This window comes from Accipiter gentilis, chromosome 5 (assembly GCF_929443795.1).
Source record: "Accipiter gentilis chromosome 5, bAccGen1.1, whole genome shotgun sequence".
Taxonomy (NCBI): Eukaryota; Metazoa; Chordata; class Aves; order Accipitriformes; family Accipitridae; genus Astur; species Astur gentilis.
In genome coordinates, this window is record NC_064884.1 from 13,007,867 (window position 1) to 13,022,271 (window position 14,405).

Genomic DNA, 14,405 nt, shown 5'->3' on the forward strand with positions numbered 1-14,405 from the left:
AAATCATATTTTAGCTCACTTTGAGTTTCAAGAAATCACATAGATATGAGACTGATATTCTCTTTTGTTTGTTTTCTGAATTCAGTTTCTTAAGTTTTCCATCATTCACAATACTTCCTTTCTGGGTACAGCTTATTATCTATTTGAGACAACTACTCTTGGAATCTGTTGCTCATAACAGCTTTAAATGAAAAACAAAAAAATAGTGCTGTCTGACTCATGTTCCTATTATTTTTGTGTTAGAAAAACAGGAGCTTCTGAACTACTATCATACTTATGCTACAGTGGATTAGGAAAACAAATGAGACAGAAGTTTTGACAGCCCAGCACAGGCAGAGTGTATAATATTTAGACTATTTTTTCAACATCAGTTTCTAAGACCTCCTTGAAAATGTATTTATTAATGCCTTTTTGAACCTTCAGCTGAAGTTATCATACAGCTGTCCTATTATGAGGTCCTGGCACCACTGAATTGAAGGTAAGACATCCCAGTAATCCTGCCTGTCCCCAGAGAGTGGTTTGTCTCAGCAAATATTACCCTCTTTACTTCTCAAATGTTAATTAATGAGGAGCCCTTCAATTCCAAACCATAATTTCTTGTTGATAGTTTAACACTCTTCTGTACTTCAGGTAAGCACAAGCATCTTCCTAATGGATTAACATGATACAGGCATAGAAGGGGCTTTTCCTGAAGATGTAGGTGGTGCTTTGTATGAAAGATTTAAAAAGCACATAAGCACAGAGAAAAACTCTAGTCTTCCCTATTCCATATTCCAGGCAAGTTTCTAGGCAATGTTCAATTCTTCCAGGCATCCATCCAAGGCTAGGCACTAGAAAAAAATGTATTATGCTACTAAACCAAAGCTCTTTATCTCTGTCTTGGTCTCTCTATACCAAGATTCTTTGGTACGTTTTTATATTTGCCTGCACTTTGAGGTTCTTGGTATTCCTATTTTTCTTTAGAGTTCCATCATGCATCACTGCCAGGAGTTCCCAATCTTTTTATATATGGTGACTCAACTGGGGAAGTCCTATGCCTGAAGAGGACTGTAACCAGGCCAGAGAGCTGTTGAGGCCTCAAGTATCTCAACTGTTGTTTCTAGGAAGCATCGCTGATGTTTTTAAATGAGAAAAACTTGGTTTTAAGTGCAAAGTTTTCCTCTGAAAGCTGTTTTTCCCTTTGAGAAGTACTTTGTCTGGGAGATAAATTTGCCCATCTCTAAAACTGACACTGACCAAAAAGCAGTCAGCAGAGAGTGGAGTGCTGCCTCATTCCAGGCACTATCCTACTGGTTTCAGAGTCTCCCTGACTTTTGGGAAATATTCCTGCATGAATAATGCTCAGAAAAAAAAGTTAGGACTGGGTTTCAGGTAACTCAGTGCTACCTCCATCCAGACGTGAAAGCTGCAGCATTCAATATAAAGAGAGTTAAAAAAAACTGGCTTGAGGGAGGTTTATTTTTAATTAAAATTTTTTTTAAAACTACTGCAGAAGGCATATTTGATGCACTTGCTCAGTACACCATTTGCACCTGTTACACCGTTTATCTTTTTCTTAATTGTTTTTTTAAAAAGACTTTTTATCAATACACTAGTTTACCAAAATCTTTTCATGCACAGAAGAAATTAAAATAAGGCTAGAGATTGAATGAACACTACTTGTTCCAGAGTGTTTAAAGTTGATTTAAAGTAACAGCATCCTTTCGCAGATCAACATGATCCAAATGTTCAACAGAAGTAGTTTGCAACCAAGCTGTAATACTGTACAGTGTTCAGTGACCAGCTGCTGACAGAATTGCTGCTTCTTCCTCGTCCCAGCTTGAAAAGTTAATTATCCAGGGCTGGAGGCCAGTCAACATCAACAGACTAGAAGAGACCAGAAGAGCAGGAGGGGGTGGGGGGGGAAGGCAAAATCAGCAGACTGGGTATTTTACATATATAAAAGAGACTTGGTATCAGAACTCTCTGCTTGCCAGCTATAGGCTAATAGTGAAAAGAAACAGTAAATAAAGGACGCTAAAATAAGAGATGAGGACAAGACAAGCAGGGGACAGTGACATGAAACAGCCACCTTGTTCTAGTGGCTCCATGTGTATCTGGAGAGAGCTTTCTGGGAGCTGTGCTTTCTTCATAAAGCAGAATTGCAACTCCTTGTACTACTACTTCCCAGCATCATTTGATGTTGGGTTGTATTTACAGAGTCCAGAACTGTTAATTAGAAACGTGAACCATCTCCATCTTCTACCCATCCTAGAGATGGGCTGTTACGATGTGAAAACAAATAGCCTGTTGCTTGATGCCACAGAAATATTCAGGTATTGGGCAGTGCAGGCAAGGATCGAGTAGAAAACCATCACCTGTCCCCAAATCTGCCTCCTGAGTAAGGAAAACTAGACTAAAAGAATAAGCTGTCAAGCATTATGCACATGAATTATCTAGGCAACATCATTAACAGTAATCCTGACTGCTAGTCAAAAGGGACAGAACGTGCCTGGCACTTTATCAGAAGCAAATGTTGTAATTACTACAACTTGGATTACGTCTTTCTTCCCCAGCCTCCCTGAGGCCATCTCCGATTCCCTTTGGGCATAAACTTGTTGCTCACCCTCTTCCAAAAGCAGCACACCCTACGCTACCATAGTATCACCATTTGCAATCACAACACAGGGATTGCCACACAGCACGTTAAATGCCTTGGCTTCAAGACTGCCTACATTAATCATACCTACTCCTTGCCTAATCTACAACTTTGTCAAAGGATTAGGCTCTCAGGCTGATCTTAAATGCATTATTAGCAAGATGACTAATCATTTTCAAGTCCCACGGCATCTTTCATAGTTATGTCCAATAACTAGTGACACCTATCCGTAAGAGTGATGCTTATCAGCCAGAGCCCCAAGTCAGGTGTTCCTGTTTTCAGAAGTAACTGAAGTGCCCTCTGCAGCTGTCTTTCTGTATTATCCTACAAAAGATAACGAAAAAAACTGCAAGGCTGTTCTGCAAAATGTAACACGCGGGCAGCTTTCCAGAAATACGTGAGAACAAGCATGCTAATCATTGGCTACTTGAAATGAAAACCCATGTTTTAAATAAACTTTGCCAAACCACTAGGTTAAATATTAAATCCATATCTCTACATACATTCTTTTAACCAAAACAAATTTTGTTTTTTCATCTGACTCCAGCAAGTGAACAGATACAATTTCTTGCTGTGTTTGAACCAGCATTGAAAGAGGAAGTCAAATCTCTCCGATTTTTCATCCAACCCAGTTTTGAAAAGAAACGATGTGGTACATGTAACATTGCTAAGCTCTGTTCCACTGGGTGCTAATAATAAGTGTCATCAATTCATGGCATGTCCTCCCATCCCTCCCCAACATGAATTGAGCAGAGGAAGCCTGTCGCATGTGCCAGCATGGTACAAACCACTATTTTTGCATTAACATCAATTTTTCTATTAGCTGTGTTAAGGAATGTTGATTCAGTTAGAGCAATTCCACTGAAACGATCTCACAAATGCAACTACGTTACTAATTTCCAGGCAAGATAAATAGCTAACAACTTACTTCTACATCCAACTCCAGAATGTCGGCAGTTCTGTTCAGTAGAGAGCCAATGTTGGGCTTTGTTCTTCCAAAGTCTCCATGCACAAATTCTTTAATGTAGCTAGAAATACTAGCTAAGGAAATGTGCATTTTACTGCAAAGTCATCAAAAGGAAAAGAAAAGAGTATGGTGAAAAATCTCAAAGTAAAATAGTGTCTTTTTCTACTCTTAAGCCATTTTGCACTGAATGTCCTGTTAAGCCTATATCCATCTTTAAAAGACTTCTTAATTTTTGGCTTCTGACTCCAATGCCAAAAAATGTACTGTTGACCTGTATTTCCTGTTTTATTCCAAAGTGAGTGGTAACTTTATGACAAAACTCTTAACTTGTAAGTAGCAGCAATCTACAGTATGCATTGCAGTGCATTAAATATCGTGGAAAAACTTATTTTCCAAGGGGAAAAGTTTTCAGTTAAATTAGAAAAGGCTTAAGTGTATCTTTAACCAGTACATTTTTATAGCTATCACATACTTTAAAACTATCAGAGTGGTCATCACAAAAATACACCCACCCACACACACACGTAGCATTTTTGAATGAAAGCCTGAATGTAAAATTCTGACATAAAAGCAAACATTATGCAGCAACATATGACTGCTGAAGAGCAGGGATTTAGAAACACCCCAGCAATAAAAGCAGGGAACTTCCCATTACCCGAATTACTCTAATCAGCAAGCTGTTTCATAAATGCATTGTGTAATGGCATCTAAGGATACGTTCCCGCTTGGGTCTTCAGATGCAGCCGAAAATGATGCTCGTCTATGTACTCAGATTTCATGTTGTGAATAATCCGACATCTTACAGCTAGAGGCCTTCTGTGAAGAACCCGGAGAGGTGTCTTCTGGTCAAGTTTTAATTCCTGTTAAAAGAGATAACAAAATAAATGAGGAAGGAAATGTGCAACATACTGCACATATTGTAAGAGTCATATGTATTGTTAACCAATCACATCTTTTTTATATTGTATTATGGTAGCTGAGTAATCTTCTTGAGGCAAGACTAATTTTTTCCATGTTTATCAAAGGAAAAAAGGACAGCCACCTTAAAGGCTAAATGAAAAGGCCTCATATCAACACAAACTAATGGAATCACATATACAGAGGAATAACCTTGAATTCTCCATAGTCCTTTGCTGGAATGACTCCAGGATTGAGAGGCTCACTAGAAGCCTCAGGGCAATCAAAAACAAGAAAAAAAAAATCCCACCCACAAAATGCTTTGTCTAAACTACAGCCAACCCCCTAGAAATAAAAGTGAGGGAAAAAAACCGAAAATGAGATTAGATCTCATAACAGTCTTTTTAAAAGTTCATTCCCCACCCCCATTCCCAAATGAGATGCAGCAGTTTGGAAGGCAACTTTTCAGGGAGTGGGCATGCTAAAAAAAAGCTTCACAACAGTTGTCTCCTGGAACTGTAATGGCTCAAGCACTCGCTCTGAGAATGGTTTCCTGGCTGAGGCCCATAGGAAATAGTACAACACAACAAAAACTGAATACACTTCTCCATCAGCAGTATCTCCTTGACCAACATTTGGAGAAAGTTCTCATTAACACAGCGTGCTTCTTATGTTGAGCACTTCGTAAAGCCCTTTGCATTATTTTTCACAGACATTTCAAAATCCTAATTGCTGCAGCTGTGGAAGAATGGCTTTAGAGCTTGCAGAACAGAAGACCTTCTCCACTCCTTTCACTTACACAAAACACCAGCTAAAGTAAATAAAGGGGTGCAGGTGCCAGATTTCCTCCTCTCCCATTCGCTACTTTTTATTATTTGGTCTACTGGAAGGTTGACATTACAACCAAGAATTTGTTGTCTTGGCTAACAGCCAGCTATACTGCTAGCATGACAATGAGGAAGTAAGGAAGGGTGAAAAGGGGGAAGGGAGGTATGACAGTCCCTATAGCAAGAGGAACCCTCATAAAAAAAAACACAACCACAGAGAAAGAGCTATGTCCATGGCTGCATGTATATAAACTCTCCCCTACGGCACCAGGACAGGTATTACACAAATTAGCAAAAAGAGCTACAGATACCTTGATATCATCTAGAAATGCAATATCTTCTTTCTGTATTGCTTTATCTGTCCATATTAAGGCACTATAGGTCTTTGTCTTTTCCTCTTCACCTTCCTTCATACGACCAATTGCCTCTCTAAACAAAAGAAATTAATTACTCACATAACAAAAGCATAATTATGTAATGCTGTGAGCAAGAATGCTTGCAAAACTCCCAAAGCATCACTTTGAAATCCCTTGCCAGCGATGATAAATACTGACCTGGTGACAAGCTGTAAATCTCGAACCTGTATTTTGTCTGAGGAGTTATTAATTGTCTGTGATATTTAAGAAAGAATCAGTTAGTAAAACTGCTCAGTTAGAGAAGAAACACATGCTTTATGAGTTCCATGAGGTGCAAATGATTTACCTGCTGAAGTCCCTTCATTTCCTCAGCAGTAAAATGTATTCTACGAGGATTCACAAGCTCAATTGCAAAGGGCCTTCCTGGCAACATGCACAGTCATAAAACATAAAAACATGTTGTTCTAAATTAACATTTGAATTTATGCAGTAAGGTTGGAAGGTGTGAAGATTGTCTGCTGTTATGCAAACAGGGATAGGACTTGCGGGTTTAGGGATGTAGCATCAGATGGAAGGAAAGAAACAAGGGACTTTTTTTGGCTACTAAACCCCAGTATCAGCAATAAGTGCAAATTACGACTTCCCAGAAGACATCTTGTACAAGTCTGTGCTAATTAAAAAATAAAATAAGGAAAAAAGTTAATTAGCTTATTTTCTGTCACCTACAGCAATGCCCAGGTGCAAGATGATGTTAAATCCCGCTCCCTCAGCTAAACATCTGTTGCAATAGCTGCACTTTCTGTGCTCAGGGCCAGGGATGATCCCCAGTATAAGCAATGCCAAGAACTACGCTACAAATCAGACGGCAACTGAAACACATCGTTGTTAATTTTTACTTTTTCCTTCCCCTCCTCCGTTGGCTATAGTAGCTCCAGCATATTGGAAAGCAACTGACCTTTATGAAGGGCCCAAATTCAAAAAGAAATTAAGGCTTCCCTGCTCCCCAGTGACAGTGAGGCAAAGTAGAAGGACCCAACAGAAGACAATATAGGAATCAGTCTGACATAAATGGCTTAAAAATAGGAAGTGAATAAAATAAAATACTCCAACAAGCTATGTTTTTCCATGCACCTGTGCACCCAAGGACACTGAAAAAGGGCTCCTCTTTCAGTTGGTTTTATGAAAATGTTCGGTCTTTGGGAATAAATACATAAATTCTAAAATGTTTCTGAGATAAAATTTTCAAGCATGCCTAGTTACACACTTGTGCACTTAGCATTCAGCAAGATCTATTAAGGTAGCTTTGGTTAACCATTTTTTTTTGTTTCTGTGTTTCACAAAGGATGTTTCAAGCCTTACCATTGCCTAGTGTTCTCACATCCACATCTTCTCTTCCAGAGGAAGAAAAATTAAAGCCTACAACAGATTTGAACAAGGCAGGTGAGATTTTATTTGGCATGTTTAATACTCTCTACAGCTTTTAAAAGGTGAAATATTTTCTTTCTAAACTTGCTTGCAAATCTACTTCAAAGAGCTATCTTTATAAAATGAAGCCTGCACTGTATTTGAATAAATCTGGAATAGTTATTGTTTATTGCATCAGATTCACAAGTTTCTTGAAGAGCACTTGTTGGCCTGATTGACACTGCTATAACCCTGAAAACGTCCAAAAAAAAGCAGTACCATCCTGAAGGAATTCCACTTACTAATTAATTTTGTTCATTTCTTATCCAGATAGTTCAAGTATATGAATAAAAGCAAAGTGAGCTGTCTTCCTCCAAAACACAACATTTTATCCTAAACACACTCAATGGTTTCCACAGATATCAGAGAAATTTCCGCTAGTCACACACATCTGAACAAAAGAGGAAGAAAATTCATGTCCAAACTGAAAAGTAACCTCTGTGTATTTGGTTTTTTTCACTGGTCAAGCTACAAAAATATACTGTTGGATATTTAGTTTCCTTCATCATACCCCTCCCACCTTTAAGCTTTGCCTGAAGGAGGAATGGGGGATCAAACCCTGCACTACAGGTAACTTTGCAGCTCTGTTCCAAAGGGTCTCGGAAAAACTGATGGTTTCAAAATTTTTTCCTCCACAGGGAACATACACAGTGCATAAAGATTTCCTCAGTTTTTATTATCTTTCATTTCTCTGGTCATATTATGGCAACCACATAAGTGTGAGAAAATTCCTCCATGGTCATGAAGGTGTATGTTGGTCACGCTACCAGAATTTTCTTACTTGAGAATGCTCCAGACCCTTAATCATCCTCACAGCCCTTTGCTGGACTTGCTCTGGTATGTCCACATCTTTCTTTCAGAGCCCCAAGCTTTCAAGAGCCCCCAGAACTGGACCCGGTACTCCAGATATGTCTCCCCAGTGCTGAGTAAAAGGCAAGGATCACCTCCCTTGACCTACTGGCAATGGTCTTTCTATTTGTTTATATCTCTTCTCAACATTACTGCACATGCACTTTTGGTAGCCACCTGTGGTAATTCTGCAAGCTGAAATCAGCTGTTACATAGTACCTGGCCTAAAGACATGGTTTGAGGATTTTCCTAGTGTTCAGACCAACATATCCACTGGGAGGAGGAAGGAGAGGAGGGGAAAATAGCTGTTTTGTCCAAACTAACATTTAATGCAATTTTTCCTTAGGCTTTCTTTGTCTCTAATTCCACGTCTAGTAGATGACAAATGATGGGCAGTGATTATTTCATCTGGATGATCCATGGATAAGCATTTAGCTTGTGGAAGCATTTAGCTTATTTTCTTTATGCACTGAAGAAAATAAGTTAATCAAGGTAAGAAACATGAAGGCGTCAGAGGCTAGGCAGATATTATGGAACGCTGATGGCAAAAACCTTCTCGTTACAAGTCATTTTATGCATTACCAACCGTTAAGAAGTATGGCTAGGCAAAAATACTACCACATAAAACCATAATATTTGCATAATCAGATCAACTGAGAAGATATTTTAGTACAATAAAAGACACTGCATAAAACAAAACAGTCATCTAATTACTCACAGATCATAGCTAAAAAAGTTTACAAGCTTTGACTTGGAAGGATAAGACAGGGATAAAGAAACAGGGTTTTTTCCATTACACTCTTGTATTAAGTGGGTAGCTACTAAGAAAAAATATTCTAGTAACGATGAAAAAATCTATATGGTAAAAGATCTCCTTGATACTTACTATCTGCTTTGAATTCTGCCATTAGATGCCCTGAAATCAGTTCTTCCACTGAAGATTCCAGCTTCCGTTCCCCATCAATAATCCAAGGAGTCTGAGGTAAATTCCTTGAATATTTGTTGTATCTTCCTGTAAAAAACACCTATGTTACCTGTAATCATTCTAAAGCAATGGAGAAAAAGCTCCAGTATTGCACAGCACAACACATTTAACCTTCATTGGAGTCTTGTGAAAATAAATTTACAGGCTTAAACTTGTTTTATGGCAACAGTATGAAACACGTGCTGCTGCACCTACAAGAGTTTCAGTACCCAAGATGGCCAGCTTAAAGGTAGACTTGGAGAGCCTATTGCTGCAGTCATACCTTCAGATATAAGCATAGAAACAAAACGGTATATAGCCTGATGCAACTGGGAATAAAACCCAGAGGTTCAAGTTGCCAGCCTGAGACAGCTTAATTCTGAATGGGAAATTATTTTTTTTTAATCAGAGCACACTCTTGAACCAGCCTCCCATACACCAAACTAGTGCAATACATATGCCTGTCCACAAATGCTTATGTGTCCCAAGTAAAGAAGTTCCCATACTCTCCTGTATCAAGTAGTTCAGGTTTCAATCCAAGTTCTGCCATTGTCTGCATGTTTAACAAAAGAAACCCAAACTAAAATGCTTTAGCTCATTACAAGGAAAACCATGCAAGCAAAATGTCTCAATAAACTAGTATGAATTTCAAGAACCCTCAGAAGTTGCCATGTAAAGAGATTGCCATCCTCTGACTGATTCCAGTCATAGTCTGTTATGTCACACTAGCATGCCATCTCCCGTGACACAAGGACTGCTACAACCAAAGAACAAGTCTGACGTGGATGACCAAAATGAGCTTTCTTATTCACAGGCGTTATAAGAAGTGAAAATATGCATAAAACAAGGAACTCATTCATAAAGAACAATGAGTAACCCCCCTGCACAAACAAGTTTAAATCTGAAACCTTGCATATAAAAAATAAAAAGAGTTCAAAGTAGCTATGCATATTATACTGTGCCTCTGTCATCTCAATTTTTTGGGTTTTAAGTATCATATTTTCCTATTTCTAACAATGTTTCCTTCTTGCATTTTGATCTGCAGAAAAACCGACACAAACAAATGGGGAAACTGACTAATACTGTTTCACTGGGGCAAATAATGAAAGTTCTATGACTAATCATTCAGAAGGCAGCTTCACACTGCTAAATTCTCTTTCCACAAAATGGAAAAAGGAAAATAATTTTTTTTTTCTCTCAACTCCCCATTCTAATAGTTTTAGCTTTTGATCTGAACAAGAGTGGGTTAAAAACAGGTGGTGTTTCTCAGTTTGACAGCTTCTCCTGAACCCTTAAAAAAAGAGTTGGGGGGGAATTGATCACTAAACACCAAAGATAAGGTCAGGACGGCAATACCAACTCTGAAACTGTGCTTACAAATTAAGATCCCGTTTTATTTAATAGCAGCAGAATAACTGCACTGTACTCAATAAATTCTATTCTGGATTTAATTTTTAAAAAATTAAAGACAACATACTGCTTGGGGTTTTTTGTTTTGGGTTTTGGGGGGTTTTTTTGGTTGAAGCAAGCTATAAACTATAAATCACAAAACCAGTATTGAATCACATGCAGAAAGCCAACCCTCTGTCTCTTTCTCTCTCTCCACACAGATGAATTCTGATAAAACCATCCAACGAAACAATCTAAAATAGAACAGCATGTTTGAAAAAGGCTAAAAGACACTGGATATCTTGGATTCATGAAAATGTATATCTAACTGTCTAATCAGTAATTAAAAATAAGAAACAGGTATGTATAGAACATCAACATTCACTTTTCCATTTTTCTTTTCATTTTACATTTTCCTTTATTCAGGATTTGTACCATCCTTTTAAACACAGTATGCTGGATTTAAATTGCAGTTTTGGGTTTTTTTTAATAATCTGTTTGCATACGTTTAGATAAACAGTTGTTTATACACAGGACTGTGAGAAGGGTAGATACTCTTGCAGGCAGGTGATAAAAAAGTTGAATCTTCTCAACTCAGGGACACCAAGTGTTGTTGCATTACCTGTCTCACTCACTTATTTCAGATGCTATCTTGGTTTGGAGGGAGTAACTGGAAAGGGCTAAGCTTTCCAAAATTTAACCTTTATTAATCCCATTAAGATTGGCAGTTTTGGGTGGAATAATATGCAGATAAATCCAGATGGTGAAAACCTCTGAATCCAAATCAAAATCCAAGCAAGTAAACAGCACTGCCAGGAGCTTATTTAGTGGGGAAGTGCCTTTCCCAAACCACATGCTTATTATGAGGGGACATATTACAACTGCAAGATTTGCAGGGATAAAGGCTTTCTGAAGGAGGGAGCAAGCTTTGACAACAGCGCAAAATTCTTTGTTTCATAAACTGCTTCTGGATAAGCCCCCTTAACGAGCAGAGGCACAAAGAAAGTTATTTTAAGTCTTCACATCACCCTGTGCTGTCTTTAGAAGACAAAACTCTTCCATCTCTCAAAGCAAAAGAAAAACAATGGCAAGGAAAAGCAGGATCTTCCTAAATATCCAGAAGGGAGGTGTGCACACACTGGGAGCAGCCAAACTGACATGCTCCCCTCCTGCAGCTCCTACCATGGGAACCCTACCTTGGCCCTGATACTACTGTCTGGAGCTCCCACTTCTTTTCAACCATATTCTACCACACACTATCTCCAAGTTTAAATTCACAATGTAAGAGCAGGCAAACAGTTTTGATTTTAGCATGTTGATCTGTAATTTCTAAGTTTTGACAAAATCATGTCTTCAGCAAAGGCAAGTATGATTTCTTCCCCTTTCAAACAAGTCCACTCTTGGATAGAGCTAGATTTGTTTCTTTGCTCCTTTTATATATACTTAATTACAGGAATCAACATAGCAAGAATCTTCTTGGTCTCGTGGCAGTATTATAAGGTTATGTTTAACACAACACAGCAGCAAATAAATGGATCACTTTACCAGCCACAAAAACTGCACCATTATTGCACTGAATTTCCAGAGCAACACAGAGGTTCTTTGGTGAACTTGGGGGACATGGAAAATGCCTGTATAAAAAAAAGATAAAATGCTAGTAATACCGGAACATGACGGAGCATTACCATAGCAATAATGGCATGAAAAATGATGACTTCAGTTACACAAAACACAGCTACAGCATAAACTCAGTATTCACAAAAGCTGTAACACCAAGAAATTGATAAAACATTAAGCAAACCAAGAACACCACACTGCAAATTCTTTTGTCAATCTTTCATCAAATATTATCGAAGTATAACACTCCAAAGTGTGCTAATAAGATGTACCGTACTATAGCTATAGCATAATGAAACTAAATACTGCACGAAAACTATCTCCAGGATCCATCACTAAATCTTTGCTAGGAATCAAAGAAAAGAGCTGTGAAGACTTAGTGCAATTAAGCACAGTGAACTACAGAGAAAGTGTCTGTTGATGTCTTCCCACTACCTGTGATTTTTACCATATTACAGCACTTGGTGTTTTCTTAAAAGACAACTCCTAACATTTTGGAAATATGGGAAAAAGTCTTTCTTTGAAAGGCAAGCTTCTTTTTACAAGTCTAAGGTTCAAAATACAGAAGGAAGTTCCACGATTTCTAAATCTCTTCTGTGGTTTTGGGGATGTACATAAAGATTTTTTGAATGTAAATGACTGGCAAAACTACAACAAACTGGTTTCACTTCTAACTGTTCTAAATCCCATGCCAGCCCTGAGATCTGCAGTGACGTACTGCTGAAAGCACAGAGCAGAACTGCAGCTCTGTGACCCACAGTTTCTCCTCTGTGCTGCTCCTGAGATAATCAACCAATGAAGCATTTTTAGTAATGGAAAAAGAGCATCATTTGTGTGATGTCCAGTTTTTGATCCTCTGTAGCTTAACTCAAGCATTTTAAGATTATCCCTTAATTAAAAGATTTGGAATGACTTTCTGTTACCAGAAAAATAGAAAACAGAACACATTTTAACCAGTAAACTAGCAGAATTTAAACAACTAAAAGTTCTTTTATAGACACCTTACCACTACTTACGCACCTAATATTTTCCTCCCCATCCTAATTCTATACAAAAGCACAATACTAAGAACTAGTTTCAGTATATACTTACTTCAGAAAATCCTCTTCTTTTATCTTCTCTAGGGCTTTTATAACTGCCATTCTAGTGAAAACAGACTGCACAGTGAAATAGAAAAATGAGTCAAGAACTAAGAGAGGATATGCCTAAGGAAGAAAAAAAACCCCTAAACCATACATATTGTACACTTCTCACAATATAGTTTTTTCACTTGTGTTTTGTGTTTTCTTATACCTAAAAGCAACTCTATATCAGCAAGAATTCACTGTGATCTTAACCCTAACTTTAATAGGCCAACAAAGACCAACAGGTAATTTTGCCAAAATCTATTCAAGTAACTTTACTCACAACATGAAAGCAATACAATTAATACAGCTTACAGATTGGAACAACAGTTATTTAGTCGTAGAACCAAGATTTGCCCCTTTGTTTCTAGAAGGCACATACAAACAGTAGTATACATTTCCTCACTCTGTTTTTACACAGAAAAAAAATAACAAGTGCCACTGACTTTCAGCAGGTCTAAAGTTACTGTCATGCTTCCAAATAAACCTACTCCAACTCCTTAGAATATCCAATTGCTAAGCCTGCACTTTGGTTAGCTGAAAGAAAAGTTAAGCATATCTCTGGAAACCATCTTATTTCAGATGAAAATGCACAAAAGTGTGCAAAAGCAAGAACAAAAGAAGTAGTGCTTGGGAGCTCAGGTCCAAATTTGCAAAATAGATTAAAAACTGAATCCTAAATCCATGAAGAGAAACCTAAACCAGCTTCCCCATTTTCAAGAGTTAAGCATACCTAAGCCCCAGGTTTTATCTCAGTGACAGCAGGCAGCTAGTTCTTCTGAAAATAAGACTGTTGAGTAGGTATCTGTTTATAAAGTTCAAAAGTTCATTCATACTCAGAAGGGCGGGCCCTGAATGGTAGGGCTTGGCAGTTCCTGAACTGTGGAAGGCAAGCAACTTCAGACTCCCAAGCTGCACCAGTTCACAAGGGTGAACTGATAGTAAAAGTAATAATAATAGTACAGGCAGGCGCCACAGCTACCATGCATAGCCAGGTGCTGCTTTTGATAACTCAAGTGAGGCTAAGGCAGAATACACAGAATTTAGGTTCCTAGAACAGGAGAAACAAGTGTTGTAACAGGTGAGATGGAATCCTACTTTAGGAAGGCTGAGGACAGTAGAAGGTCTCTAAATGAACCTCCTAATCAAAGCATGGTCAGCTATCACATCAAACAATATTGCCCAGAGTTGTATCCAGTCAGGTCTTGAAATCCTCCAAGGATGGAGCCTGTACACCCTCCCTGCATAGCCTGCTCCACTGTCCAACTGTCCTCATATTAATAAGTTTTTTCTCTTATCTATTCCAAACCTCT

At 38.2% G+C, this 14,405-nt stretch overlaps 1 protein-coding gene and 1 long non-coding RNA gene across 7 annotated transcripts in view; one reads left to right on the forward strand and one right to left on the reverse strand.

The window, feature by feature from the left end:
• Positions 1 to 420: 420 nt before the first annotated feature.
• On the forward strand, positions 421 to 10,706 carry LOC126039014 (uncharacterized). 3 transcript variants are annotated; one of them, XR_007506151.1, is made up of 5 exons: positions 421 to 478; positions 7,028 to 7,125; positions 8,010 to 8,490; positions 8,910 to 8,980; positions 10,573 to 10,706. It is a non-coding gene; the product is annotated as an uncharacterized LOC126039014 (long non-coding RNA). The 3 variants fall into 3 exon arrangements; XR_007506152.1 differs by having other exon boundaries at positions 8,345 to 8,490; XR_007506150.1 differs by lacking the exons at positions 421 to 478; positions 7,028 to 7,125 and having other exon boundaries at positions 7,233 to 8,490.
• PUS10 (pseudouridine synthase 10) overlaps positions 474 to 14,405 on the reverse strand; it is a 34,338-nt gene continuing 20,406 nt past the window's right edge. For all 4 annotated transcript variants that reach the window (XM_049801558.1, XM_049801555.1, XM_049801557.1 and 1 more), the window contains 10 exons: positions 13,061 to 13,125; positions 11,897 to 11,982; positions 8,885 to 9,010; positions 7,045 to 7,101; positions 6,032 to 6,108; positions 5,884 to 5,939; positions 5,641 to 5,758; positions 4,323 to 4,465; positions 3,567 to 3,666; positions 474 to 1,866 (listed from right to left, as the gene is read on the reverse strand). In XM_049801558.1, coding sequence (XP_049657515.1) covers positions 1,828 to 1,866; positions 3,567 to 3,666; positions 4,323 to 4,465; positions 5,641 to 5,758; positions 5,884 to 5,939; positions 6,032 to 6,108; positions 7,045 to 7,101; positions 8,885 to 9,010; positions 11,897 to 11,982; positions 13,061 to 13,125 — 867 coding nt within the window. In that variant the 3' untranslated portion in view covers positions 474 to 1,827. The remainder of the gene's footprint in view (positions 1,867 to 3,566; positions 3,667 to 4,322; positions 4,466 to 5,640; positions 5,759 to 5,883; positions 5,940 to 6,031; positions 6,109 to 7,044; positions 7,102 to 8,884; positions 9,011 to 11,896; positions 11,983 to 13,060; positions 13,126 to 14,405) is intronic.